The following is a 26,613-nucleotide window of genomic DNA, read 5'->3' on the forward strand; positions in this document are numbered from 1 at the left end:
AAAAACGCGACGGTTTGAAAAAAAATATCAGCTTTTAAAAAAACCACACGCCGAAAAAAAACGCCGCTATATTTTAATATATTAGACACCATTATCCAGTGTATAATTCAGCAACAGACGGAAAAACAAAATCGAGGAGTCCACTACAAGCCTCTGTTCCGAATTTCTTCGTAATTGTTAAGACGTCATGATTTTTTTCAAAAACCGCCATGTATTCCAAAAAAACAGCCACGCTTTTCAAGAAACACCACGTTTTCCAAAAACAGCCACGCTTTTCAAGAAACACCACGTTTTCCCATAAAAACGCAACGGTTCTCAGTAAATACACGTCAATTTAAAAAAAAAACTCCACTTTCCTCAAGAAGCGCCACGATCTTAAATGATACTTTTTCAAAAAACGGCACGTTTTCCCAAAAACGCCTCGTTTTTCAAAAAAAACGCCAGGTTTTTCAAAAGAATGTTGTTTGAAAACGCCACGTTTTTTTTTAAAATCCACATTTTTCAAAAAAAAAAAACGCAGTTTTCCCAAAAACGCCACGTTTTTTCAAAGGAACGCCAAGATTTTCAAAAGACGTCATGTTTTTTCAAACAATGCCGCGCTTTCCAAAAAAAATCCAGTTTCCTCAAGAAGCGCCACGATCTTAAATGATACTTTTTCAAAAAAAAAACGGCACGTTTTCCCAAAAACGCTTCGTTTTTCAAAAAAAAAACGCCAAGTTTTTCAAAAGAACGCCAATTTTTCAAAACACGCCATGTTTTTTAAAAACGCCACGTTTTCCAAACAACAGCTACGTTTTTCAAGAAACACAACGTTTTTTCGAAATACACTACGTTTGGAAAACTTCACGTTTCTAAAAAAACGCCACGTTCTTAAACGCCACGCTTTTCAAACCAATCAAATTTTCTAAAAACGCCACGATTTTCCCATAACCACGCCAAGTTTTTAGAACACCACATTCCACATGAAGCGTCTTGTTCTTAAAGCCACATTTTTAAAAAAAACGCAGTTTTCCCAAAAACGCCACGTTTTTTTTTTTAAAGAACACCAAGATTTTCAAAAGGAGTCTTGTTTTTTCAAACAAAACCATGCTTTCCAAAAAACAGCCACGTTTTTTAAGGAACACCACGTTTTTTCAAAAAAATCCACGCTTTTCAAGAAACACCACGTTTTTCCATATAAAACGTCACGTTTTTCAGTTAAAATACGCCAAGTTTTTAAAACTCCACTTTCCTCAAGAAGCGCCACTTTCTTAAACGACACGTTTTTAAAACTAAAACCTCCACTTTTTCAAAATACTCTACGCTTTTTTTTTTTGAAACGCCACGTTTTCCAAAAAACAGATAAGTTTTTCAAGAAACAAACTCAAACTAAGCCATATTTCTAAAAAAAAATATTCAAAAAAACACCTAAGTTTTTAAAGAAACGTCACGTTTTTTTCAAAAACGCCACGTTTTCCCAAAAAACCCGTTTCATATTCCTCAAGAAGCGCTACTTTATTAAACGCCACGTCTTTCAGAGTTTCTCAAATTAGATACGTTTTTCAAAAAACACCACGTTTTCCCAAAACGATGCCAGGTTTTTAAGAATTCCACATTCCTCAAGAAACGTCACGTCTTAAAAGCCATATTTTTCAAAAAACGCCATGATTTTCAATTAAACGCCACGTTTTCCCACAAACGCCACGTTTTTCAAAAAAACGCCACGTTTTTCAAAAGTACGCCACATTTTTCAAAAGAACGCCACGTTTTTTTCAAAAACGCTACGTTTTCCTAAAAAAACGCGTTTCATATTCCTCAAGAAGCGCTACTTTCTTAAATGCCACGTCTTTCAAAAAACGCAGAGTTTCTCAAATTAGATACGTTTTTCAAAAAAACACCACGTTTTCCCAAAACGACGCCAAGTTTTTAAGAATTCCACATTCCTCAAGAAACGCCACGTTCTTAAAAGCCACATTTTTTGAAAAACGCCATGATTTTCAATTAAACGCCACGTTTTCCCAAAAACGCCACGTTTTTCAAAAGAACGCCAGATTTTTCAAAAGAACGCCACGTTTTTCAAAAGAACGCCACATTTTTCAAAAGAACGCCACGTTTTTCAAAAGAACGCCACGTTTTTTCAAAAACGCCACGTTTTCCCAAAAAAACGCGTTTCATATTCCTCAAGAAGCGCTACTTTTTTAAACGCCACGTCTTTCAAAACACGCAGAGTTTCTCAAATAAGATATGTTTTTCAAGAAACACCACGTTTTTTCTCAAACTAAGCCATGTTTTTTTTTATTTCAAAAAAATACCTAAGTTTTTAAATAAACGTCACGTTTTTTTTTTTTCAAAAACGCCACGTTTTCCCAAAAAAAACGCGTTTCATATTCCTCAAGAACACGCAGAGTTTCTCAAATAAGATATGTTGGTCAAAAGAACACCACGTTTTCCCAAAACGACGCCAGGTTTTTAAGAATTCCACATTCCTCAAGAAACGCCACGTTCTTAAAAGCCACATTTTTCAAAAAACGCATGATTTTCAAAAGAACGCCACATTTTTCAAAAGAACGCCACGTTTTTCAAAAGAACTCCACGTTTTTCGAAAGAAGGCCACGTTTTTCAAAAGAACGCCAGATTTTTTCAAAAACGCCAAGTTTTCCCAAAAAAACGCGTTTCATATTCCTCAAGAAGCGCTACTTTCTTAAATGCCACGTCTTTCAAAAAACGCAGAGTTTCCCAAATTAGATATGTTTGTCAAAAAAACACCACGTTTTCCCAAAACGACGCCAGGTTTTTAAGAAATCCACATTCCTCAAGAAACGCCACGTTCTTAAAAGCCACATTTTTCAAAAAACGCCATGATTTTCAATTAAACGCCACGTTTTCCCAAAAACGCCACGTTTTTCAAAAGAACGCCAGATTTTTCAAACGAACGCCTTTTCAAAAAACGCATGATTTTCAAAAGAACGCCACGTTTTTCAAAAGACTTAATATTTTTTTCAAAAAACACCCACGCTTTTCAAGAAACTCTATGTTTTTCCACAAAAACGCCACGTTTTACAGTAAAAAAAAAACTTCACGTTTTTTCAAGAAGCGCCACGTTTTTCAAAACAAAACTTCCACGTTTTCCAAAAAAAGCCACGATTTTCAAAAAGAGGCCTCGTTTTTCAAAAAACGCCGCGTTTTTTTTTTAAACTCCACATTTTCCCAAAAAAAGCCAAAACAACGCCACGTTTTTTGAAAGACGCATTGTTTTTTTTTAAGAGCGTCTCGGCGTCCAAAAACCAGCCACGCTTCTCAAGAAACACCACGTTTTTCAAAAGAACTCCACGTTTTTAGTTTTTTCCAAATTTTTTTCCATTTTTTTTTTTTCAAAAAAAAACGCCGAGTTACGAAAAAACGTCCATACATAGTATCAAAAATAAAATTTCGCATCCTTTTATCGCGTCAGTTTTTTTTTTTTTTAATTCTCTTAAAACTTTCTTTGACTTACCTTTGCGTATAATAAACAATATGATGACACAGGTTCCCACAATCAAAGCCGGCGCTATAATGGCCAAAACCAGAGAATTACGTTTCTGAGGTGAGACATAAGGTTCCAAAACGCGATCACTATCCTCGCTGTAAGGACCCCAACCGTAGGCCTCACTGTGGGCCCTTACTCGAAACATAAGCAAATGTAGGGTATGAAGATCGCGTATTATGCAACTTGTCTCCGAGGTATTGCAATAGACTATCCATTTGTCTTCGATGGGTTGTAATTCCTCAACCCAAGGTAACTGAGATATCATGGTGTGGACATTAGGGGCATAACCATTGCTTGAAACCGGAGAGGGGGAATTACTTGAAATCACTGCTTCCCTTCTTATGCGCTTGGGATTGCGTGCCTGCAAAGCCTCCAGACTATAATCTATGCTTAAGGCTCCATGAGCCGCCGCTGCTAGCCAAGATATTTTGAAAATTTCCCCCGTTATATGTTCTATGCAGGGTTTCCCCGGCCTACCAGGCACATCACCCAGAGTTTCATATATGAAATTGTTACTCTGCTGCGTGGGCCATACATAAGTGCGGGCTGTAGTGGGAAATTTCAACTTCAAATAGAATTCATAACGCGTCTTGGGCTGAAGATTCACCAATGTGATGTTGCCATCTATGCCGGAGATATCAATGCTAAAGGGGGTTATCTCGGGTTCTTGGCTATGGGGCAGACATTCCAAAATGGCTGAACTGTAGACAGTGTTGGGATGCCACAGCAGGGTCATATTATAGGCCTGCTTATCCAACAGCTGTAAAGGCCAAGGCTGAGGATAGGTGTAGACATGTAAGGGTTCGGTTTCATTTTTCCTCTCACCACTCAAGACCATTAGGGACATGGTGTATTTGGAATCGGGTTCCAGGTTTTCCAAGATTTTCTCAAACCCTTCTAGGGTGAGTTGAGAAGTGGCAGAGTTTTCACCAAATTTCTTAAAGTTGAGAACATATAGAACTTGGGCAGCATTGAGTTGCTCGGGCTCTTGCCAGCTGACTAAAACCTCGGTGGGGCTTAAGGCCTGCAAGCTAAAGTTGGAGGGTTTCCAAGGTGTTCCCTCCAGGGTGGAGACATAAAATTCCGGATAATTGATGTGGGTGTGGGCTAGTCTCTGTTGATAGTAAGAAGAGGCCTCTATGTTGACCGAGTAATTGGTATAAGGTTTGAGATTGGTTATATTGAGCTTTTCCAGATTCTCCTCCACCTTGAAGCTTTCATCATAGTCCAGATTATTGCTTAGGGATATTTCATATCTCAGACCGGGTATGGGCAAGCGGCAATTTCCTTTGCTATTGACTAAAGGCAGTGTAAGCTCCATAAAACTTTCACCCACTTGGTAGGGGAATAAATTCCGCTCTTCATACTCCATGGACTGCTGCTTCTCTGCGACTACTTCACTATCGGCAGGCAGTAGGCATTCCCTTTTGGGATAGGGCTGGAAATTGAAGGCCTTTATCACCCTTACTTCGGGCATATTAAGGCTAAATTCCAAATTATGTTTGCGGCGATTGTAGGCTTTTATGGTACGATTTCCCAGGCTATAGATATAGCCGGAATCCCTCTCATAGTTGCGTATGTGATCTCCAGAGCTGGTGGGTATCTTGAGATTGGTCAATAAATGCCTCTGCACTTCATAGGCATAGAGTTTGCCTTTGTAATCCACCAAGTTGATGGTTTCCATATCGCTATGCCAAGAGCCCTCGAACATGTTGAGCAAGGGTAAAGGGGGAAGGTTTTTCAGTTTTATTTCCAGCAAATCGGTTAAATTGCGGGCTTGTAGGGTACAGTTATCCCCGCCACTTTCATGCTCCAACCATAAGAGGGTATGGGAAAAAGGCAAAACCACCATGTCTTTGAGGAGTTTACCTTTGCTTAGAGAAAACAAAAGCGAGCCCATCATTACCTTGCCCTCATAATTGTTTAAAGGCAATTCATAGATATCCACTGCCCTTTCGGCATCTCCAGACAACTCGGCCCAATAGACTTTGCGTTGTATCCAATCCACCGCCAAGGACAAGACCTCGGCGCGCATGCGTGCCAATTTCAGGGAGGCTGAACCCGGTTGATAGGTCATCAATTCCACATTTTCATTGACCCACAGCAATCGCTGTTCCCCAGACATCAAAGCCATATGCTCCACCTCGCTGGAGGTATAGATCCATGTCTTCGAGACATTCAAATCCAAATCCAGCTCTCCTATCAACTCACTGGTGCTGTATATCAATTTGGGGCTGGCTTGCATCTCAGGATTAATGAAGTGGGTCAACAAAGCGGTCTTCTCACCACCCTTAGAGCGGCTGAGGGAGAAAGCCTGGACCTGAAACATATAGGACTCTTCCCGCATTAGGTTATAGAATTTCACCTCATGACTCTTGAGGCCCATGTCCTCTATGTCCTTGACACTGTGCAATTCATCCTTGAGCCAGCAGAAGACCTTATAGAAGGCCTCTTTTTCCTGGGAAATATTATCCGGGGAGTCCCATCTAACCAAAGCTGTCACATTGGCCTCATCCTGCAAAGGCTCCTGCAAGTGTTCCACATAGACCCTTAGATTCTTGGGTTGTTTGGGCGCCGCCGAGGGAGTCTTCAATTGCACTGAGGTCGCGGGACCCTTGGCCCACAGGGTTTCTGGGGTTATGGTAACATCAATCATGTGAGAGGCCATTCTGAATTCGGTAATGCGTACCAAAGGCTGGGAGACCTCAAAGGTTAAGACCTCCTGAGATGTTGAGGAGTTGCGCGCCATAGGTGTTATCAGCACCTTATAGAAAATGCTTAAATTCTGGGCATTGTTGGGGCCTACCCATTTGATGTTAAAATCATCCCAATAGCCTTCGGTTATCTCTATGGCCTCCCTGTCCAAGGGCTCTGGCACTATGGACTCATCCCTAAAGGGGGCGGCCTCACTGGTAAGCAGGCGTACCTGGTTGAGCCTGTGCTTAAAGGGCAGCTGTATTCTCGATATCCTATTGAGTTTCTCCTGCCTTAGAAAAATGGCCGAGTTATCCTTTTCATTCAAAAACATAAAACCCTCGATTTCCTTAACATATTGCAAGGAATTCAATCGCACTCTCATATCGTTGGGTAATTGCAGCACCTCCTCCACTTCCTCCATTTGATAATCCAAAGGGCAACGAAACAGCTTCGTATACTCCTCCTGATGTTGCACCAGCCAATACAGGTATTGGGCCACTATGACAAAGCCTCTTATGCTCTCTCCATTGCCATTGACATGATAATACTCCACCTCCTGACTGGGCATAAAGCCATTGAGATAACGTCGAACCAGTTTCGTATCGGTGGTATAGTAGATAAAGCCCTTCGAGGAGTCCACCTTCAAATAGCGAGCCTCAAATAAGGGCAACAGTTCCCTAGGGCCTCCCTTCAAATCAGAGCGCACCAGGCAGTTTCTTTTGACATCAGACCAATACATTTTGCCACCGCGCCAATCATAGTCCAGACTCAAAACATTTTCCGCCTCAAAGCCACAGGGTAGATGGTTATGCAGCAAATTGTAGCACTTCAAAGACCTTTCAGGATAATTCACATAAAACAAGGAGCTGTTGACTTGCACAAAACTCTGAATGTTTTCCGCAGCCAAGCCCCTGATTTCCACTTCCTCAGCCAATTCGTCACTTTCATACAAGCCTGCCTGAGAGGCCCATAGCAGTCTATGCTTGGCCATGGGCCAAGTGCGAGTATGCAATTCCTCAGACCATGGGCTGGGTTCTGCTTGACCCATCATTCTGCCATTGGCCCCTGAAAATAGGGCCCTCACCTTGATTTTATACAAATTGTTGGCTTGCAATCTCTCCACCACAAAAAAGGTGCTTCTTATGCTGCGTATATTGAAGGCACTATTGCTGGACACATCCATTATCTCCAATTCATATTCCCAGTTACGCCAGCAGGCCTGCGATTGGAATTGCTGAACCTGTGCGGGGGCGGACCACATAATAATGGCCTTGGTATCCGATAATATGGTCTCCTTCAACTGGGGTTCTTCCATCGGCCGCGGCAGGGGCTGTACTAAACGTGCCTGTTGACTGGTCAAAAAAGGCACCATCTTTCCACAAACTTCCAATTCTGAGATAAAAATCAACTCCTCCTCTTTATGGCTAAAATCCTGCTTAAGGAAATGTGTGGCATTGGAAGCCCACAGAACATTATTGCCCACATAATGGAAGTTCATTAAGTCGCCTTGTAGTTTGCCAGTCATCGCTCTCCCCAACTTTTTATGGTATTGGCCATCAAAACTTAGCTCCTGCAGAATTTTCTCCTTGAGATCATAGCTTTTGAGCAAATAACTTTGATAATCCACATAGAATAAACCATTTTCCAAAGATCTGGCAAGGTTGGTAGATTTCTTAGAGAACAAATCGATTTTTGTTATATGACCTTCCTCGTCTGATGCAAACAGCCAGCCGTTTACAGGATCTACTTGTAATTGCTTCAAGGATTTTGTTAAATTGGTGGCTATGAATTGTAAGCCAGAACCTTGTAGATCAGTGGAAACAATTTGCCAGGTATTGGAAGAAATCTGAAAGAAAATAAGAAAATTAGATAAAAAAACAAAAAAAAAATAATTAAAAACAGAGCCCAAGACCCTTTATCCGAGAGATTGGTTTATCTTTTATATAAAAATCAATTTGTGTTTGTGTGTCCCTTATAGACTCAGAAACGTCTGAACCGATTTTCTGGAAAATTTTCACTGATGGTGCATAATGATCCCGTGGTGAAAGTAAATTTTTTGATATCTGAAGGGGGAGCGGACCCTCCCCCTTATCATAATATTCAGAAACGCCAGATCTCGCAGATGGGTGGTGTTATTTTTAGCGAAATTTTGTGTGCTCGCTTATAGTGTAACCAACAAACAAAAATTTGGTATTAAAATTTCGGATGGGGCACCTAGGGGGGGGCGCCCCTCCCCAAAACCTACCAAATATATATATGCACCAATCACGACAATTTGGGACTCAAATGAAAGGTATTTTAGATAAGAAAACGTATCTGATATCAAAGTGTCGGACCAAGTGTTTGGGGGACGACCCCAGACCCCAAAACATCCCTAAATTGGACATATTTACTCAAATGAAAGGTATACTCCACTAGGAGTTCATCTTCACAAGATTCGTTAGAGCTTGTCATTATGAGCTTCGGTATGCATCCAGGGGCTGTCGAGAAAGCCGTGGAACCACTCTTCCTCAGGACACAGGACACTTACGGTGTGGACGATTCCTCCGTAGATGCTTCACTAGCTGCTGCTGTCGAAGTACTTTTTGAGTTCTGTCTTTCACCGCTGGCGCCCACCTTGAGCCCTGTTCAACCATCATCCGGTTGCACAGGGCTCACAGATCTTGCCGGGTCCCGTGTCGATGCCTTCCCCTCCTGTCTCAATTATGGCAGAGGAATTTTTCAGTCTCCTGCTATCCACCAGATCTTTGAGATGTGATCGATAGTTTCTCAGGCAAGAGTTCAGCAACAACTACTGAGTCATCTCCCGATTCCCCAACCCCACAGCTTTTCGAGGCCTTCAGGCTCATACAATACAACTTCTTCAGACAGCTCCAGCTGTCACAGACCATCTCGTAGTGGCCTGCTTATGACTTGAGCTCATGTTCGTTCTCTTTCCTTCTCAAACCTCAAGCGGGCGGATGGACGGACAAACAACAAAACGATTGACGGATAAAAAAATCACCGAACAAACATATGGACGGATAGACAGAAAATCAGACAGTCGTATAGATGGGCGGACGGACAGATAAACAGTATATGGGTAATATACAACCAGACAAACTGGCCGACAGACAGACAGCCAAACAGACAGCCAGACAAACACCCAGACAGACAACCAGACAGACAGCCAGACAAACAGCCAGACAGCCAGCCAGGCAGACAGACAGACAGTCAGACAGAAAGTCAGACAGACAGACAGCCAGACAGACAGCCTAACAGCCAAATAGAAAGCCAGACAGACAGCCAGACAGCCAGATAGGCAGACAGACAGTCAGACAGACAGTCAGACAGACAGCCAGCGAGCCAGACAGACAGACAGTCAGACAGTCAGGCAGTCCGACAGTCCGACAGTCAGACAGACAGTCAGACAGACAGTCAGACAGACAGTCAGACAGACAGACAGTCAGACAGACAGTCAGACAGACAGACAGCCAAACAGAAAGCCAGACAGACAGCCAGACACACAGACAGGCAGACAGACAGACAGACAGCCAGACAGACAACCAGACAGACAGCCAGACAGACAGCCAGACAGACAGACAGTCAGATAGACAGTCAGACAGACAGTCAGACAGACAGACAGTCAGACAGACAGACAGTCAGATAGACAGTCAGACAGACAGTCAGACAGACAGTCAGACAGACAGTCAGACAGACAGTCAGACAGACAGTCAGAGAGACAGTCAGACAGACAGTCAGACAGACAGTCAGACAGACAGTCGGACAGACAGTCAGACAGTCAGACAGACAGTCAGACAGACAGTCAGACAGACAGTCAGACAGACAGACAGTCAGACAGACAGCCAAACAGACAGCCAAACAGACAGACAGACAGTCAGACAGACAGTCAGACAGACAGTCAGACAGACAGTCAGACAGACAGTCAGACAGACAGTCAGACAGACAGTCAGACAGACAGTCAGACAGACAGTCAGACAGACAGTCAGACAGACAGTCAGACAGACAGTCAGACAGACAGTCAGACAGACAGTCAGACAGACAGTCAGACAGACAGTCAGACAGACAGTCAGACAGACAGTCAGACAGACAGTCAGACAGACAGTCAGACAGACAGTCAGACAGACAGTCAGACAGACAGACAGACAGTCAGACAGACAGTCAGACAGACAGTCAGACAGACAGTCAGACAGACAGTCAGACAGACAGTCAGACAGACAGTCAGACAGACAGACAGTCAGACATACAGCCAGACAGTCAGCAAAGCAGACAGCCAGACAGACAGTCAGACAGACAGCCAAACAGAAAGCCAGACAGACAGCCAGACAGACAGCCAGACAGACAGTCAGACAGACAGTCAGACAGACAGTCAGACAGACAGTCAGGCAGACAGTCAGACAGACAGTCAGACAGACAGTCAGACAGACAGTCAGACAGACAATCAGACAGACAGTCGGACAGACAGCCAGCGAGCCAGACAGTCAGTCAGACAGACAGTCAGTCAGACAGACAGTCAGACAGACAGTCAGACAGACAGTCAGACAGACAGACAGTCAGACAGACAGTCAGACAGACAGTCAGACAGACAGACAGTCAGACAGACAGTCAGACAGACAGACAGTCAGACAGACAGTCAGACAGACAGTCAGACAGACAGTCAGACAGACAGTCAGACAGACAGCCAGACAGACAGCCAGAGAAACAGACAGACAGACAGAAAGATGGACGGAAGGACGGACAGATAGACAGTAGGAAAGACGGATCGCCAGACACACAGCCTGACAGACAGCCAGACAAACAGCCAGACAAACAGCCAGACAAACAGCTAGACAAATAGCCAGACAGACAGCCAGACAAACAGCCAGACAGACAGCCAGAAAAATAGCCAGACAGCCAGCCAGACAGACAGAGAGTCAGACAGACAGACAGCCAGACAAACAGCCAGACAAACAGCCAGACAAATAGCCAGACAGACAGCCAGACAGACAGACATACAGACAGCCAGACAAACAGCCAGACAAACAGCCAGACAGACAGCCAGAAAAATAGCCAGACAGACAGCCAGAGAGGCAAACAGACAGCCACATAAACAGTCAGACAGACAGCCAGACAGAAGGTTATGGACAGACATACGGACAGATAGGTGAACATAGCTAAATCGAATTTCAAAGTGTTTCTGAGTCCATGCGTATACTGGGTCTAACTCTCTTCCTTCCGAACAGTTGTAGCGTAGGGTATAGAAAAATCTTACCTCTCCGGCCATATAAATCATTTGATTTAGCCAATCCACTGAAAGTTTCCTCACAACAAAACCCTCGATTTCAGGCTTGAGATGAATTTGGGTATAATTTAATGCATTGTCAACATAAAAACTAAAAAATAAAATAAAAATTTCATATCAAAAATTTTTCTACATAGCCAAAATAGCTTACCTGAATATATGACCCTTAGCGTTCACCACAAACACCTGTCTGCTATGTTGCAGCACATCGAAATCCATCAAAATTTCTTCACTTTTAAACAAAGTTTTGGTTTCGATTAAAGGATCCAAGGATTTCAAGATAAGACTATACTCGCCGGCCACCAGTAGGGAATTTACATCCAATTTTAGGGCAGGGTCATTTATGGCATTGATTTTTCGTACCATAGTTTCTGCATAGGGACCTTCGCCATCCTGGTTTAGCATAGACAAGCGTATGGTGTATTGGTGGTGGTGGGCGTTGGGAAAAATGTAATAGGAAGCATTTGAGGGTAATAACTGGAAAGAATGGAGAAGGATTGAGATAAAAATTAACAGAACAAAAAAACGATAATGGTGGTAGGGAAAAACATTGAATAGAGGGAAGGACGGAATGTATGGAAGATGAAGCAATGACAGAAGAACGTACAACCCAAGGTGGTGCAGACTCATGAAAGGTTTGATGACCAGACCAGTTGCATCTACAGCTAAAAGTATGTCATATCTCTTACCTCTTTGTGTTCAGTGCCACTATTTCCCTCAAAACTTTCAGCTATAAGAATTTTATAATTTGTCACAGGACCATTGGTAAATTTTCCCTTTTCCCAAAATATAGCCACATGATCCTTATCTAAGGCCAGGGCTTGTATTATAAGGGGCGGCGATATGGGAGCACCCATGGCCGGTGTGGTATACACCTCAGAAGCAGGAGTGTAAAGAACATCATCTAGATTTTGGCCAAAGGGTAATTCAAAACGGAACTGAAAATACCAATAAGAACAAGAGTCAAGTCAAGATAAAAAGCAATTTTCTTGTCTTTTACTTACCCTGTAGGAGGTGTATGGCACCAGGCCATCCATGATGTCACATTCGAAATTCTCATTACAATTGTAATCGGCCAAATTCCACCATTGTTCAGCAATATCCGTTTCCTGTTGCGTATAATCTTCCTTTTGCTGCAATTTTGTCGCATTGTTGGCATGGTCGTCGTCAATTTTCAAAAATGTCTCTCCTGCCATTGAAGTCCCTTTAGCTGTTGCAGTTGCAGTTGCAGTCACTGACGGCCTTAACTCATAGCGGTATTGTATATTAAATGGACGGCTGGCCAAATACTGGGCCGGCAATTGTTCCAAGGCAATGGGCCACTTAAGGGTGAGTGTGTTCACAACTTCATTGTCATGCAACAGCTGGGGCTGTAGTGTAGTCACAACTCGTTCAACTCGTAATCGTTGCAAGTGCCAATAGAGCCTTTGTGATTGTTCACAGGCGGAAATGCAGGGTAAGTCGTAAGGATAAAATTGCAAGGAGGACTACAGGAAAACAAAAAACAAGAAAACGAAAACCAAAACCAAACCATGTCAAAAATTAAAGAAAAAAAAAATAAAACCAAAAAAAAACCAATCACCAGCCTGAGAAAACTTTTGCTGCTTTGTAAAAAAGGCTTGGTTTTCTTCTTCTTCTTCTTTTTGGCCTTGTCACCATCTTAACTCTCAGCTTTTGTGTGAGAATACTTACACATGCTTCCTGGCAAGGCTCAAATTCCTTTAAGGCATTCCACCACAGTTCACAGCCATTGAAACACTACAAAGAGTTCGAGAAAAAAAACCCCAAACAAACAACAATGAACAAAAGATCAAATAATGAATGAATGAATGATTTGACAAAAAAAAAAAAGTTTGCCACAAACGAAAAATTCCTTAGTGGCAACAAATAAGATGACAACCTCAAAGCCACGCACACACTCATACAATCTAAAGGATGTTTCGATCAATGTCAATCATGTGAAAAGAGTTACAAGGCTGAAGACATGACAAAACACGAGTACACGAGTAGGTGAGAGTAAATGGGACAGTAGTTACAGAATTTTCAAAAGCGCAAAAAAAAAATGGAAAATACAAATTTAAAGGAAAATAAGTAAAGATTTTAAAATAGTTTTCAAATGCAAATTTCAGGGACCCGAGGATGGAAACATCACCGATTTCCTCAAGATTCGGAAGACTAGGATAGGCAAAGATCCTGAAATATAAGTACGATCCTTATAATGAAACATCAGGCAGTGCAGTGACAGAAGACTTACTAACCGCCTAACGAACAGGGAGCCGATGATGAGACTATCACCCACTCCCAAGAAGCCCATTTACTCAAGATTTGGAAGACTGGGATAGGCAAGAATCCTAAGACGTAAATATAAGGAATTGCAGGGTCGGGACACTCAATACAGCCTAACGAACAGGGACCTGACGATGGAACCATCAACGACTTTCTCAAGATTCGGAAGACAAGGATAACGCCGTCTTGCTGAAACCACATGTCATGCAAGTAAAGCTCTTGCTTTTTGGGCAAAAAAAGTTGAATATCATCTCAAGGTAGCGCTCGCCATTCACAGTTACGTTACGATTCGCATTCGCATCTTTGAAGAAGTACGGTCCAATGATGCCACCAGCCCATAAACTTGCTTTTTGGGCAAAAAAAGTTGGATATCATCTCAAGGTAGCGCTCGCCATTCACAGTTACGTTACGATTCGCATTCGCATCTTTGAAGAAGTACGGTCCAATGATGCCACCAGCCCATAAACTTGCTTTTTGGGCAAAAAAAGTTGAATATCATCTCAAGGTAGTGCTCGCCATTCACAGTTACGTTACGATTTGCATTCGCATCTTTGAAGAAGTACGGTCCGATGATGCCACCAGCCCTTAATTTGCTTTTTGGGCAAAAAAAGTTGGATATCATCTCAAGGTAGCGCTCGCCATTCACAGTTACGTTACGATTTGCATTCGCATCTTTGAAGAAGTACGATCCAATGATGCCACCAACCCATAAACTTTCTTTTTGGGCAAAAAAAATTGAATATCATCTCAAGGTAGCGCTCGCCATTCACAGTTAGGTTACGATTCGCATTCGCATCTTTGAAGAAGTACGGTCCAATGATGCCACCAACCCATAAACTTTCTTTTTGGGCAAAAAAAGTTGAATATCATCTCAAGGTAGTGCTCGCCATTCACAGTTACGTTACGATTTGCATTCGCATCTTTGAAGAAGTACGGTCCAATGATGCCACCAGCCCTTAATTTGCTTTTTGGGCAAAAAAAGTTGGATATCATCTCAAGGTAGCGCTCGCCATTCACAGTTACGTTACGATTCGCATTCGCATCTTTGAAGAAGTACGGTCCAATGATGCCACCAGCCCATAAACTTGCTTTTTGGGCAAAAAAAGTTGAATATCATCTCAAGGTAGTGCTCGCCATTCACAGTTACGTTACGATTTGCATTCGCATCTTTGAAGAAGTACGATCCAATGATGCCACCAACCCATAAACTTTCTTTTTGGGCAAAAAAAATTGAATATCATCTCAAGGTAGCGCTCGCCATTCACAGTTAGGTTACGATTCGCATTCGCATCTTTGAAGAAGTACGGTCCAATGATGCCACCAGCCCATAAACCGCACCAAACTGTGACTTTTTCTGGATGCATTGGTAGCTCTTGCAATGCTTCTGGCTGATTTTCACTCCAAAATGGACTATTCTAATTTTTTAAGTACCCATTGAGCCAAAAATGAGCTTCGTTGCTTGGTCGAAGAAGCGCGCGATGAACTTTCTTAACAGAGCATGCATTTTGATAATAAAAAAATCAATCAATTACAAGCTTTGTTCGTTTGTAAGACGATTCATGGTTAAGTGAAACAAAACACAAAACCCGGCGTGAGCTGTTTAAATCAAAAATGCAAATTTGCAAATTTTGCCCTTGAACGTTCCACTAAGGAACAGGGGCAAACTCCTCACATATCAATGAGTGCAGTCCGATTCAAGTTTAAGCTCAATGAAAAGAGGCCTCCTTTTTATAGCCGAGTCCGAACAGAGGGCCGCAGTGCGACACCTCTTTGGAGAAAAGTTTTACATGGCATAGTACCTCACAAATGTTGCCAGCATTAGGAGGGGAAAACCACCGCTGAAAATTTTTTTTTGATGGTCTCGCCAGGATTCGAACCCAGGCGTTCAGCGTCATAGGCGGACATGCTAATCTCTGCGCTACAGTGGCCTCACTTGATTTGGCTAAATTTTGACACAAAGAATTCTGCATCTGTGCCAAGTATGTTTCGAATCGATCTACAATATATACTGTATAGGCTCCCTCAAATACCGAATCTCCTATAAGACATCTTGAGATCATAGAAGCCGCACTCAACTCCCAATGTGATTGTTGCAAAATAATTCATATAAGAATTAAGTGGCGAGAACCCAAGTTTCGGCCCGGGCGAACTTCACACCATTTTACCTGTTGTCTTTAAAACACTGTCTTCTTACTCTCCCATGTCTTGTTTATTCAATTATGCGGTTATTTAATTTTCTTCCCTTGTCTTTCGAAATCGAAAATTCCCTTAGTGTCGCTTAGCAAAGCAGAAGTCAGACATTGGGCTTTACAAAAGAATCTCACCTTAGTGGCCATTGTTTCCCATGGTAAGAGTCAAAAAGTTAACAAGACCACATTATGGCTATTAAATTTCAATATCAAGCCACCCTTGACGTTGTTAATTTTTTTTTGTTTTTGTTTCTGCTTTTGTTTCTAAGGAGTATGGGTTCTGGTTTTGTTTTGTTTTATTTTCTGCCTTGCCTCTACGGTCTGTGGCAATAGTCTGTGAGACGACGTCAAGGTGTCTGTCTGGTCGTAATCTCCCATGTGACAGTACGAGTATGCATGTAGCCATAGAATGCTACGTAGGTATGAATGACTTCATTCCATTCATACTTTAGATATGTCTCAAATTTCACAAACAAAACTTAAATGTCCTTGTAGATGTTTTAAAGCTCTTTGGCTCTATACTCACTCTGCTATCTCTCTCTCGCTCTCTCTCACTCTCTCTCTCACACTATATCTCTTCATAATAAGTTATTTAAAGATGGGGAGTACTAGGTGTTTGTGTGACTGCATCTTGGCTATGTTTATTGTGTGTGCGTGTGTGTGTGGGTGTGTGAAAGCAACAAGAAATTGTATGACTACAGCATTGTCTGTCACCCATACAGACTCACTTCTAAACACATTGTGATTAATACAAACCAGTAAAGGGCTGCCTAATGAACAAAAAAGCATAGACGGTGTACAAATTTTTTCAAAGGCTTTGAAAAGGAATCGTCAGCTTAACTTAACTTCTTATTCTTCTAAAGAAAATTATATGGCCATCAGATTTTTATCCAACTAAATTTTGTAATTTTTTCATTACTAAGGAGAATTTCATAGAATTTTAAATATGTATGGGCATTAGTATACCCCTGCTGTGGTAATTTTTTTTTTTTTTGTTACTTAGGAAAATTTTTTGGAATTTTAAATATGTACGGGCATTAGTACACCCCTGCTGTGGTACAGGTTATTATGTAATTATACCCTCCACCATACGATGGGGATATACTAATTTCGTCATTCTGTTTGTAAAACCTCGAAATATGCGTCTAAGACCCCATAAAGTATATATATTCTTGATCGTCGTGACATTTTAAGTCGAACTAGAGAGCTAGAGATATATATTCTTGATCGTCGTGACTAAGTCGAACTAGCCATGTCCGTCCGTCCGTCCGTCTGTCTGTCGAGAGCACGCTAACTTTCGAAGGAGTAAAGCTAGCCGCTTGAAATTTTGCACAAATACTTCTCATTAGTGTAGGTCGGTTGGGATTGTAAATGGGCCATATCGGTCCATGTTTTGATATAGCTGCCATATAAACTGATCTTGGGTCTTGACTTCTTGAGCCTCTAGAGGGCGCAATTCTCATCCGATTTGACTGAAATTTGGCACGCAGTGTTTTGGTATCACTTTCAATAACTGCACTAAGTATGGTTTAAATCGGTCCATGTTTTAATGTAGCTGCCATATAAACCGATCTGGGGTCTTGACTTCTTGAGCCTCTAAAGGGCGCAATTCTCATCCGATTTGACTGAAATTTGGCACGCAGTGTTTTGGTATCACTTCCAATAATTACGCTAAGTATGGTCAAAATCGGTCCATGTTTTGATGTAGCTGCCATATAAACTGATCTTGGGTCTTGACTTCTTGAGCCTCTAGAGGGCGCAATTTTCGTCCGATTGGACTGCAATTTTCCATGTTGTATTCTGATATCACTTCCAATAACTGTGCTAAGTATGGCGCAAATCGGTTCATAACCTGATATAGCTGCCATATAAACCGATCTGGGGTCTTGACTTCTTGAGCCTCTAAAGGGCGCAATTCTCATCCCATTTGAATGAAATTTGGCACGCAGCGTTTTGATATCACTTCCAACAACTGTGTTAAGTATGATTCAAATCGGTTAATAATCTGGTATAGCTGCCATATAAACCGATCTGGGGTCTTGACTTCTTGAGCCTCTAAAGGGCGCAATTCTCATCCGATTTGACTGAAATTTGGCACGCAGTGTTTTGGTATCACTTCCAAATAATTACGCTAAGTGTGGTCAAAATCGGTCCATGTTTTGATGTAGCTGCCATATAAACTGATCTTGGGTCTTGACTTCTTGAGCCTCTAGAGGGCGCAATTTTCGTCCGATTGGACTGCAATTTTCCATGTTGTATTCTGATATCACTTCCAATAACTGTGCTAAGTATGGCGCAAATCGGTTCATAACCTGATATAGCTGCCATATAAACCGATCTGGGGTCTTGACTTCTTGAGCCTCTAAAGGGCGCAATTCTCATCCCATTTGAATGAAATTTGGCACGCAGCGTTTTGATATCACTTCCAACAACTGTGTTAAGTATGATTCAAATCGGTTAATAATCTGGTATAGCTGCTATATAAACCGATCTGGGATCTTGATTTCTTGAGCCTCTAAAGGGCGCAATTCTCATCCGATTTGACTGAAATTTGACACGCAGTGTTTTGGTATCACTTAAAATAATTGGGCTAAATATGGTTCAAATCAGTCCATGTTTTGATATAGCTGCCATATAAACCGATCTTGGGTCTTGACTTCTTGAGCCTCTAGAGGGCGCAATTCTCATCCGATTTGACTAAAATTTAGCATGAGGTGTTTTGTTATGAATTCCAACAACTGTGCTAAGTATGGCGCATATCGGTACCTAACCTGATATAGCTGTCATATAAACCTATCTTGGGTTTTGACTTCTTGAGCCTCTAGAGGGCGCAATTCTCGACCGATTGGACTGAAACTTTTTTAGCATGAGGTGTTTTGGTATCACTTCCAACAACTGTGCTAAGTATGGTTCAAATCGGTCCATGTTTTGATATAGCTGCCATATAAACCGATCATGGGTCTTGACTTCTTGAGCCTCTAGAGGGCGCAATTCTCATCCGATTTGGCAGAAATTTTGTACAACGGCTTCTCTCATGACTTTGAACATATGTATCTTATATGGTCTGAATCGATCAATAGCTTGATACAGCTCCCATATAAACCTATCTCGCGATTTTGCTTCTTGAGCCTCTACAAGGCGAAATTCTTATCCGAATGAACTGAAATATTGCACAATGACTTCTACATTGTTCAGCATTCATTTATGGTCCGAATAGGACTATAACATGACATAGCTCCAATAGCATAACAGTTCTTATTCAATAGTCTTTGATTGCTTAAAAAGAGATACCGCGCATAGAACTGGACAAATACGATTCATGGTGGAGGGTATATAAGATGTGGCCCGCCCGACCAAGGCACTCATTTAGTTGTTGTTGTACTTACCCTCCTTCGATAGCATTCCGTTCGATTATCACCCATGGAACATTTAACGCCAAAATCATTTTGAAATTTTGTTTCCTGGAATAAGAAAAGAAAAGAAAAACAAACATAATTATTTTTTTTCAAGCTATAACAACTAATAATGATGAAAAAAAAAAAAAGAAAAACAGTGTAAAATTGGTTTGCCCTCTAAATTTTCACAATGCTTCATTTACATTTTAAATTCAATTACCAATGAAAAAAAAAACGATAGCACATTATTTATGAAATTATTGAGTATTGAGGTGTTTACTTTACATTTGGGAATGATAATCATCCTCATTATCATCAAAATTCGCATTAATTACTTGGGCTAATAAACTTCCTGGTTAAAATAAACTCATAATGATAAATAAATGATTTAAAATTCAAATAAAAAATTCAAAATATAAAGCTGCTCATTATAAAGTCCATTAAGGACAAAGGCTGTTAAATCAAAGTTAATTAAGGGATTAAAAAATTCCCCATAAAAAGACACAAATCACTTTTATTATAATTTTTTTTTTTTTTTTTCAATTTTAGAAAATTGATTAACTCATAAATCTCATTAATTCTTAAATCGAATACAAAATTATTTAATCTTGCTCACTTGTCAATTTTTATATTCCACAATTTGTGGTTTTCATGCTTCCCTTTGTTGCCCTCTCTTCCATCATATCGCCAGCCTTGCTTATCCCTCTCTTAAATGTCATTTAAATAATTAGAATGCTTTTCCATTGTTTTCTCGTTTTCTCGTTGTCTGCTGTCTGTTTTTGTCCTTGTTAACCTGCTATATCACATTTCAAATTTGTCAAGTTAACGATCATGATGGTTATCGCAAAGCCACATTGATGCTCGTGAAACTGAGCTGAATCAATTCAGCTGCAAATAGAGATGGCACATCCACCATTAAACATTATCTCAAAGACACACATTTAAGATACAATCACAATTTTCGCAAAACGAGAATTGCCACTTTGGCATCATGCAGATAAGGCAACACACACAGTGGAACATGGTAGAAATAATTGAAAATAACACAAGTAAAAAGGCATAAATTTCGGCGGGGTCGAACTTTGGATACCCACCACCATAGATTCTGTTGATGAACTTAATTTTATTCTACATGCCAAGCTTCTGTCAAACACGCAAAAATTAAAGCTTCTAGGAACCGAACAAGGAAGATCGAGAGACCGATTTATATGGGAGCTATATCAGGTTATCGACCAATTTGGACCGTACATAGCACAGTTGTTGGAAGTCGTAACATAACACCGAATGCAAAATGACAGCCAAATTGGGCAAACATTGCGGCTTTTAAGGGCTCAAGCAGTCAAATCGGGAGATTGGTTTGTATGGGAGCTATATCAGGTTCTTGATCGATTTAGACCATACTTGGCCCAATTATTGGAAGTCATAACAGATACTAAGTGCAAACTTTCAGCCAAATCGGGTAAAAATTGAGGCTTCCAGGGGCTCAAGAAGTCAAATCGGGAGATCTGTTTATATGTGAGCTATATCTGAACCGATATGACCCATTAACAATCCCCAACGACCTACATCAATATGAAATATCTGTGAAAAAGATATTTCATAAAATTTCAAAAATCGAGCTTTACGCGTTCGACCTCTATCGTGATTTTGACAGACGGACGGACGGACATTGCTAGATCGACTCAGATCGTTGAAGCGATCAAGAATATAATTACGTTATCTTAGACGAATATTTGGAGGTGCTACAAACAGAATGACTAGATTTGTATACCCAAATTTTATGGTGGTGGTTATAAGAAGGGAGATACAACCGAAAGATATGAAATGCAGATTTTGATATGGTAAGGCGTATTCTAATACAATAACGCAAAATGTTGGAAGGCCACCATAGCGCAGGGTTCAAATTAACGCCTGGGTTCGAATCCTGGCGAGACCATCAGAAAAATATCTGAGCGGTGGTTTTCCCCTTCTAATGCTGTCATTATTTGTGAGGTACTATGCCATGTAAAAACTTCTCTCAAAAGAGATGTCGCACTGCGGCACGCCCTTTGGACTCGTTTTTCAAAGGAGGCCCATTATCATTGAGCTTAAACTTGAAGCTGACTGTACTCATTGATATGTGAGAAGTTCCTTGGGCGAAAGTAGCATTTGCAAATGTTGGCCAGGAAGTGTTGTGAGAATGAAAGTGGATGTCGCAGCCAATCAATCAGAGCTCATGGATGGTTTACGAAAAGTTGATTTGTATACCAACCACCATAGGATAGTGGGTATATTCATTTAGTCATTTCGTCTGCCACACATCGGAATATCCATTTCCGATCCTAGGAAGTATATATATATCGGATCGTCGTAAAATTCTCAGACAAATAAACAATGTCCGTGTGTCCGTCCGTCCGTCTAATGGTTGAAATCACGCTACAGTCTAGAAAAAAAGAGATATTGAGCTGAAAATTTGCACAGAGAAAGTTAAGTTCCAAGATGGGCTATATCGGACTTTATCTTGATATAGCCCCCATATAGACCGATTCGCCGATTTAAGGTCTTAGGCCCATAAAAGCCACATTTATTATCCGATTTTACTGAAATTTGAGTTGCGTTAGACCCTTCGACATTTTTTTTCAATTTGGTCCAGATCGGTCCAGATCTCTCGATTTAAGGTATTGGACCCTGGCACGTCTTTTTGTTTTGCCAAAATTTCTAAAAGTGAGTTGTGTTAGACCATTCGTTATATTTCTTCTATTTGGTCCAGATCAGTTCAGATTTGAATATAGCTGTCATATAGACCAATCCGCCGATTTAGGGTCTTAGGCCCATAAAAGCCACGTTCATTGTCCGATTTTGCTGAAATTCGGCCCTTGGACATGTTTCTTCAATTTGGGCCCGATCGGTTATGGTTTGGATATAGCTGCCATATAAACCGATCTCTCGATTTAAGGTATTAGACCCATAAAAGGCTCATTTTTTGTCCGATTTCGCCGAAATTTGGGAGAGTGAGTTGTGTAGGGCCCGTCGACATCCTTCTCCAATTTGGCTCAGATCGGTGCAGATTTGGATATAGCCGCCATACAGACCGATATCTCGATTTAAGGTTTTGGGCCCATAAAAGGGGCATTTATTGACCGATTTCGCAGAAATTTGGCACAGTGAGTTGTGTTAGGCGATAGTTTTCTGCAACTTGGCCCCATAAAAGGCACATTTATAATCCGATTTCACTGTAATTTGACACAGTGACTTATGTTAGCCTTTTCGACATTCGTGTCGTATATATTGGGTTGCCCAAAAAGTAATTGCGGATTTTGTAAAAGAAAGTAAATACATTTTTAATAAAACTTAGAATGAACTTTAATCAAATATACTTTTTTACACTTTTTTTCTAAAGCAAGCAAAAAGTAACAGCTGATAACTGACAGAAGTAAGAATGCAATTACAGAGTCACAAGCTGTGAAAAAAATTTGTCAACGCCGACTATATGAAAAATCCGCAATTACTTTTTGGGCAACCCAATACTTCAAATCGGTTTATTTTTATATATAGCTACTTAAAAGACCAATATTTTGTTAGAAACAGGTGAACAATGACGTGTACTTATAAGTATTTGGTCCAAATCGGAACATATTTCGATATAGCTGTTATGGGCCATAAGTTATTCATTTTTCACCGGATTTTGACGAAAGGTGGTTTACATATATACCCGAGGTGGTGGGTATCCAAAGTTCGGTCCGGCCGAACTTTACGCCGTTTTACTTGTTTTATTTCATTTTATTATAATTAATTTTTTAATATATTTTATTTTATTTTTTTTTTTGTTTCCACTGTTTTGTGCTAAAAATGCGACCGTTTATTCAGTATGACTGATTTTTCTTCAAACACACATCTAGACATACCATAATCATTTTCCCTGATTTGCATAATTAAGAAGCCTCAAATACACATAAAATTCACACACACACACACACGCACAAACACACTCTTATACAAATTGTAATAATTGCCTGAAAGCCACTCCATACAATAGCCTACATCAAAATCCCCATCATCGTCATCGTCAATGATTCCTATCAAAAATTTATGAATGAATTGCAATTTGCCGAGATGTTGCTGATTAATGGCCACGTTTTCCATATTCCATGGAGCTTTTCTGGGGATTCTTTTGATTAAACTCAGCCCTGGAAACTTTACTAATGCCTGAAAGTTAATGGGTCATATTAAATTTTCCAGCTACCGCCAATCTTGTGCAAATTCATGATGGCCTTTATGGCTAAACATGTTGTGGGAATAAAGAGGAAAATGGGGGTAGAGGTATGGAAATGGGGTGAGATTATATGGGAAATTCTTGTTTGGAATATGGGGCTTTTTCCATGGGGTTTCTTAAGTTTGTCAATTTGCCTATAGTAGCGCTAACAATAATTAAAGGAAATATACAAATTGTGGTCAAAGTCACATCGGATCCAAATTGTAGGTTGCCCAAAAAGTAATTGCGGATTTTTTAAAAGAAAGTAAATGCATTTTTAATAAAACTTAGAATGAACTTTAATCAAATATACTTTAACAGCAAGCTAAAAGTAACAGCTGATAACTGACAGAAGAAAGAATGCAATTACAGAGTCACAAGCTGTGAAAAAATTTGTCAACGCCGACTATATAACAAATCCGCAATTACTTTTTGGGCAACCCAATAGATGGATTTACAGAGAGATATTCGAGCAGAAAGACGGACAGAAAAATATGCGGAGATGCAGATATACGGACAGATAGACATTGAGATGGGCGGATGTATAGACAGACAGACAGGTGGAGCATACACAGAAAAACTGACATTCGGACTTTCGGATGGACGGATATACAGATAAACGGATATACAGACAGGTGCACGGATATACAGACAGACAGATGGACGGATATACTAACCGTCATAGAGATGGTCGGACAGACAGACATACAGACTTACTGTCTGACATTGGGACAGATATAGGAACATAATGACATAAAGTGGACGGACGAAGGACCGAAAAACGAAAAGACAGACAGTCGGACGGACAGACATACAAACGAACATACGAACGGATATACAGACAGGCGGACAGATATACGGATAGACAGATATTCGAAAGGGCGGATGAATAGACAGACAGATGGAGGATACACAGAAATACTGACATTCGGACTTTCGGATGGACGGATATACAGATAGACGGGTATACAAACAGATTCACGGATATACAGACAGACAGGTGGACAGATATACTAACCGACATAGAGATGGTCGGACAGACAGACATACAGACTTGCTGTCTGATATTGGGACAGATATAAGAACAGAATGGAATAAAGACGACGGACGAAGGACCGAAAAACGGAAGTACAGGCAGTGGGAAGGACAGACATACAGACGAACATACGAACGGATATACAGACAGGCGGACAGATATACGGATAGACAGAATTTCAAATGGGGAGATATATAGACAGACAGACAGATGGAGGATACACAGAAAGACTGACATTCGGACTTTCGGATGGACGGATATACAGATAAACGGATATACAGACAGATGCACGGATATACAGACAGTGGCCGGATATACAAACAGATGGACGGATTTAGTAACCAAAATAGATATGGTCGGACAGAGAGACATGCAGACTTATAGTCGGATATTGGGACAGATATAAGAACAGAATGACATAAAGTGAACGGACGAAGGACCGAAAAACGGAATGACAGACAGTGGGACGGACAGACATACAGACGAACATACGTACGGATATACAGACAGGCGGACAGATATACGGTTAGACAGACGTTCAAATGGGCTGATGTATAGACAGACAGATGGAGGATACACAGAAAGACTGACATTCGGACTTTCGGATGGACGGATATACAGATAAACGGATATACAGACAAAAGCACGGATATACAGACAGTGGACGGATATACAGACAGATGGACGGATTTACTAACCGATATAAAGATGGTCGGACAGACAGACATACAGATTTACTGTCTGATATTGGAACAGATATAAGAACAGCATGACATAAAGTGGACTGACGAAGGACCGAAAAACGGAATGACAGACAGTGGGACGGACAGACATACAGACGAACATACGAACGGATATACAGACAGGCGGACAGATGTACGGATAGACATATATTCGAAAGGGCGGATGAATAGACAGACAGATGGAGAATACACAGAAAGACTGACATTCGGACTTTCGGATGGACGGATATACAGATAAACGGATATACAGACAGAAGCACGGATATACAGACAGATGGATGGATATACAGACAGATGGATGGATATACAGACAGATGGACGGATGTAATGACCGAAATAGAGACTGCCGGACAGACATACATACAGACTTGCTGTCTGATATTGGGACAGATATAAGAACAGAATGACAGAAAGTGGACGGACGAAGGACCGAAAAACGGAAAGACAGACAGTCGGATGGACAGACGAATATACGAACGGATATACAGACAGGCTGACAGATATACGGATAGACTAACATAATGTTATAAGTCATTGGTGGTACTAAATCGACTGGAGGCCTAACTAAAACCACACACTCGGGTGTGGTTTCATCCCATCAACCTAGGCCTAAAGGACTGCAACAATTCTTAATGCAAACGGGCAGACAGCTCGACTGACAGTCAGACATACAGAGAGACATACAGACAGACGGATAGAAAGGATATATGGACAGACAGACTGATGGACAGACAGAAGGGCAGACAGAAGGGCAGACAGAAGAGCAGACGAATCGACAGATGGACGGACGGACAGACGGACGGACCGACAGACGGACGGACGGACCGACAGACAGACGGACGGACGGACAGATGAACATATAGACCGATCTCTCGATTTAAAGTCATGGACCTATAAAAGACACATTTATTGTTTGATTTCACCGAAATTTGGGACAGTGAGTTCTGGTAAGCCCTTCGCCATCCAACTTCAATTTGGATCGGATCGGTCCAGGTTTAAATATAGCTGCCGATCTCTCGATTTAAGGTATTGGGCATTTTTTGTCCGATTTCGCCGATATTTGGAACAGTGAGTTGTGATAGGCCCTTCGCCATCCACTTTAATTTGGAACAAATCGGTCCAGGTTTGGATATAGATGCCATATAGACCAGTCTCTCGGATTAAGGTCTTGGACCCATAAAAGGCGCACGTATTGTCCGATTTCGCCGAACAGAGAGACATGCAGACAGACAGAAGGGCAGACAGAAAGG

The 26,613-nt window shown here is 41.1% G+C and overlaps 2 protein-coding genes across 8 annotated transcripts in view; one reads left to right on the forward strand and one right to left on the reverse strand.

Annotated features, from left to right (window-relative positions):
• LOC106084131 (uncharacterized) overlaps positions 1-26,613 on the forward strand; it is a 700,945-nt gene that overhangs the window by 622,075 nt on the left and 52,257 nt on the right. The gene's annotated exons all lie outside the window — the stretch shown is intronic.
• LOC106084130 (protein sevenless) overlaps positions 1-26,613 on the reverse strand; it is a 66,378-nt gene that overhangs the window by 9,766 nt on the left and 29,999 nt on the right. For all 4 annotated transcript variants that reach the window (XM_013247623.2, XM_059366367.1, XM_059366366.1 and 1 more), the window contains exons 3-9: positions 19,345-19,419; positions 13,176-13,241; positions 12,488-12,970; positions 12,173-12,421; positions 11,635-11,960; positions 11,454-11,574; positions 3,473-8,048 (exon numbers count right to left, since the gene is read on the reverse strand). In XM_013247623.2, coding sequence (XP_013103077.2) covers positions 3,473-8,048; positions 11,454-11,574; positions 11,635-11,960; positions 12,173-12,421; positions 12,488-12,970; positions 13,176-13,241; positions 19,345-19,419 — 5,896 coding nt within the window. The remainder of the gene's footprint in view (positions 1-3,472; positions 8,049-11,453; positions 11,575-11,634; positions 11,961-12,172; positions 12,422-12,487; positions 12,971-13,175; positions 13,242-19,344; positions 19,420-26,613) is intronic.

The sequence above is a fragment of the Stomoxys calcitrans genome, chromosome 4, assembly GCF_963082655.1.
Source record: "Stomoxys calcitrans chromosome 4, idStoCalc2.1, whole genome shotgun sequence".
Lineage (NCBI taxonomy): Eukaryota > Metazoa > Arthropoda > Insecta > Diptera > Muscidae > Stomoxys > Stomoxys calcitrans.